This window comes from Heterodontus francisci, chromosome 26 (genome assembly GCF_036365525.1).
Source record: "Heterodontus francisci isolate sHetFra1 chromosome 26, sHetFra1.hap1, whole genome shotgun sequence".
Classification (NCBI taxonomy): Eukaryota; Metazoa; Chordata; class Chondrichthyes; order Heterodontiformes; family Heterodontidae; genus Heterodontus; species Heterodontus francisci.
Window position 1 is genome coordinate 9857007 of NC_090396.1, and position 4505 is coordinate 9861511.

Sequence of the window (4505 nt, forward strand, 5' to 3'; positions counted from 1 at the left end):
CCACCCCACCCCCCACCACCTCCCCCCACCCCCCCACACCCCACCCCCACCCCCCCCCCCAACCCCACCCCCCCACCCCCACACCCCCCACCCCCACCTCCCCCCCCCAACCCCCCCCACCCCCCCCACCCCCACCCCCCCCCACCCCACCCCCCCCACCCCCACCCCCCCCTCCCCCCCCACCCCATCCCACCCCCCCCCCACCCCCACCCCCCCCACCCCCACCACCCCCCCACCCCCCCCCACCTCCCCCCCACCCCCCAACCCCCCCCCCACCACCCCCCCCCCCCCACCCCCAACCCCCCACCCCCCCACCCCCACCACCCCCCCACCCCCAACCACCCCCCCCCACCCCACCCCCCCCCACCCCCCCCAACCCCCACCCCCCCACCCCCCCAACCCCCCACCCCCAACCCCCAACCCCCCCCCCCCCACCCCCCCCACCCCCACCCCCCAACCCCCACCCCCAACCCCCCCACCCCCACCCCCACCACCCCCCCAACCCCACCCCCCACCCCCCAACCCCCCACCCACCACCCCCCACCCCCCCCAACCCCCCACCCCCCCCCAACCCCACCACCCCCCCCCCAACCCCCCCCACCCCCCCTCCCCCCACCCCCACCCCCCACCCCCCACCCCCACCCCCACCCCCACCCCCACCCCACCACCCCCAACCCCCACCCCCACCCCCAACCCCCACCCCCACCCCCCAACCCACCACCCCCCACCCACCCCAACCCCACCACCCCCACCCCCACCACCCCCCCACCCCCCACCCCCCCCACCCCACCCCCAACCCCCACCCCCCACCCCCACCCCCCACCCCCACCCCCCACCCCCCACCCCAACCCCCCACCCCCCACCCACCCCCCAACCCACCCCCCCCCACACCCCCACCCCACCCCCCCCCCCCACACCCCCAACCCACCACCCCCCCCACTCCCCACCCCCATTCCCACCTCCCCCCCCCCCACACCACACCCCAACCCCCACCCCCCCACTCCCCACCCCAACCCCCACCCCCCCCCACACCCCAACCCACCTCCCCCCCACACCCCCACCCCCCACCCCCCCCCCCACCCCATACCCACCACCCCCCCACACCCTCACCCCAACCCACCTCCCCCCCCCTCTCCCTCTCCCATTCCCCACCTCCCCCCCCCTCTCCCTCTCCCCATTCCCACCTCCCCCCCCCACTCCCTCTCCCCATTCCCACCTCCCCCCCCTCTCCCTCTCCCCATTCCCACCTCCCCCCCCCACTCCCTCACCCCATTCCCACCTCCCCCCCTCTCCCTCTCCCCTCCCACCCCCCACTCCCTCTCCCCATCCCACCTCCCCCCCTCTCCCTCTCCCCATTCCCACCTCCCCCCCCTCTCCCTCTCCCCATTCCCACCTCCCCCCCCTCTCCCTCTCCCATTCCCACCTCCCCCCCCTCTCCCTCACCCATTCCCACCTCCCCCCCCCCTCCCTCTCCCCATTCCCACCTCCCCCCCCTCTCCCTCTCCCCATTCCCACCTCCCCCCCCCTCTCCCTCTCCCATTCCCACCTCCCCCCCCCTCTCCCTCCCCATTCCCACCTCCCCCCCCCTCTCCCTCTCCCCATTCCCCCCACCCCCCCCACTCCTCTCCCCATTCCCACCTCCCCCCCCCTCTCCCTCTCCCCATTCCCACCTCCCCCCCCTCTCCCTCTCCCCATTCCCACCTCCCCCCCTCTCCCTCTCCCCATTCCCACCTCCCCCCCCCTCTCCCTCTCCCCATTCCCACCTCCCCCCCCCTCTCCCTCTCCCCATTCCCACCTCCCCCCCCTCTCCCTCTCCCCATTCCCACCTCCCCCCCCTCTCCCTCTCCCATTCCCACCTCCCCCCCTCTCCCTCTCCCCATTCCCACCTCCCCCCCTCTCCCTCTCCCCATTCCCACCTCCCCCCCTCTCCCTCTCCCCATTCCCACCTCCCCCTCTCCTCTCCCATTCCCACTCCCCTCTCCCTCTCCCCATTCCCACCTCCCCCTCTCCCTCTCCCCATTCCCACCTCCCCCCCTCTCCATCCTCCCCTCTCCCATCCCACCTCCCCCTCTCCCTCTCCCCATTCCACCTCCCCCTCTCCCTCTCCCATTCCCACCTCCCCCTCTCCCTCTCCCCATTCCCACCTCCCCCTCTCCCCTCTCCCACCTCCCCCCTCTCCCTCTCCCCATTCCCCCCTCCCCCTCCCTCCCCTCTCCCTCTCCCCATTCCCACCTCCCCCTCTCCCTCTCCCCATTCCCACCTCCCCCTCTCCCTCTCCCATTCCCACTCTACCCCATTCCCACCTCTCCCCTCTCCTCTCCCCATCCCACCCCTCCCCCTCTCCCTCTCCCCATTCCCACCTCCCCCTCTCCCTCTCCCCATTCCCACCTCCCCCCTCTCCCTCTCCCCATTCCCACCTCCCCCCTCTCCCTCTCCCCATTCCCACCTCCCCCTCTCCCTCCTCCCCATTCCCACCTCCCCCCTCTCCCTCTCTCCCTTCCCCACCTCCCCCCTCTCCCTCCTCCCCACCTCCCCCCTCTCCCTCTCCCCATTCCCACCTCCCCCCTCTCCCTCCTCCCCCTCTCCCTCTCCCCATTCCCACCTCCCCCCTCTCCCCTCTCCCTCTCCCCACCTCCCCCCTCTCCCTCTCACCATCTCCCGGACCGGGACCTCGCTCAGGCCGCTCAGACTCAGATCCAGTTCGTGTCCGTCCAGCCGCTCGCGGAGGCTCGAGCTGGAGCTCGGCTTCAGCTGCTTCCCGCTGTTTTTCGGCATCTCCGCTCTTGGAGGCCTAACCCTAGCCCCCAGCCTGAGTTAGTAGCGATACTGTCCCAGACCAGGACAGCTCTCCACCTCCACCCACAACAGCGGCTACACGTCAGATCAAACCCAGGCACAAACAAGACGCCGAGCTGACAGGAGCTGCCGCTTGAGCACAGGCCAGACCACAGCACCACCATCAGCTCGGAGGACCACAAAGTGACTCCAAACTGCAAACCACACCATCCCCCAATCCAAATCCAAATATAAACCCCAAACTCCAATTTATATAAACACTAAACTCCAATCCAAATATAAACCCCAAACTCCAATTTAATATAAACCCCAAATTCCAATTTAATATAAACCCCAAACTCCAATTTAATATAAACCCCAAACTCCAATCCAAATATAAACACCAAACTCCAATTTAATATAAACACTAAACTCCAATCCAAATATAAACCCCAAACTCCAATTTAATATAAACACTAAACTCCAATCCAAATATAAACCCCAAACTCCAATCCAAATATAAACCCCAAACTCCAATTTAATATAAACCCCAAATTCCAATTTAATATAAACACTAAACTCCAATCCAAATATAAACCCCAAACTCCAATTTAATATAAACACTAAACTCCAATTTAATATAAACCCCAAACTCCAATCCAAATATAAACCCCAAACTCCAATTTAATATAAACACTAAACTCCAATCCAAATATAAACCCCAAACTCCAATTTAATATAAACACTCAACTCCAATCCAAATATAAACCCCAAACTCCAATTTAATATAAACCCCAAACTCCAATCCAAATATAAACCCCAAACTCCAATTTAATATAAACACTAAACTCCAATCCAAATATAAACCCCAAACTCCAATTTAATATAAACACTAAACTCCAATCCAAATATAAACCCCAAACTCCAATCCAAATATAAACCCCAAACTCCAATTTAATATAAACCCCAAACTCCAATCCAAATATAAACCCCAAACTCCAATCCAAATATAAACCCCAAACTCCAATTTAATATAAACACTAAACTCCAATCCAAATATAAACCCCAAACTCCAATTTAATATAAACACTAAACTCCAATCCAAATATAAACCCCAAACTCCAATCCAAATATAAACCACAAACTCCAATTTAATATAAACCCCAAACTCCAATCCAAATATAAACCCCAAACTCCAATCCAAATATAAACCCCAAACTCCAAATTAATATAAACCCCAAACTCCAATTTAATATAAACACTAAACTCCAATCCAAATATAAACCCCAAACTCCAATTTAATATAAACACTCAACTCCAATCCAAATATAAACCCCAAACTCCAATCCAAATATAAACCCCAAACTCCAATTTAATATAAACCCCAAACTCCAATCCAAATATAAACCCCAAACTCCAATTTAATATAAACACTAAACTCCAATCCAAATATAAACCCCAAACTCCAATTTAATATAAACACTAAACTCCAATCCAAATATAAACCCCAAACTCCAATCCAAATATAAACCCCAAACTCCAATTTAATATAAACCCCAAACTCCAATCCAAATATAAACCCCAAACTCCAATCCAAATATAAACCCCAAACTCCAATTTAATATAAACACTAAACTCCAATCCAAATATAAACCCCAAACTCCAATTTAATATAAACACTAAACTCCAATCCAAATATAAACCCCAAACTCCAATCCAAATATAAACCA

The 4505-nt window shown here is 59.0% G+C and overlaps 1 protein-coding gene across 1 annotated transcript in view; it reads right to left on the reverse strand.

Annotated features, from left to right (window-relative positions):
• Positions 1-2887, reverse strand: part of lrrc59 (leucine rich repeat containing 59) — a 51487-nt gene extending 48600 nt beyond the window's left edge. Inside the window, exon 1 of the mRNA XM_068057775.1 lies at positions 2653-2887. Within this exon, the coding sequence (XP_067913876.1) occupies positions 2653-2775 (123 nt within the window). The 5' untranslated portion in view covers positions 2776-2887. The remainder of the gene's footprint in view (positions 1-2652) is intronic.
• Between the last annotated feature and the right edge of the window lie 1618 nt (positions 2888-4505).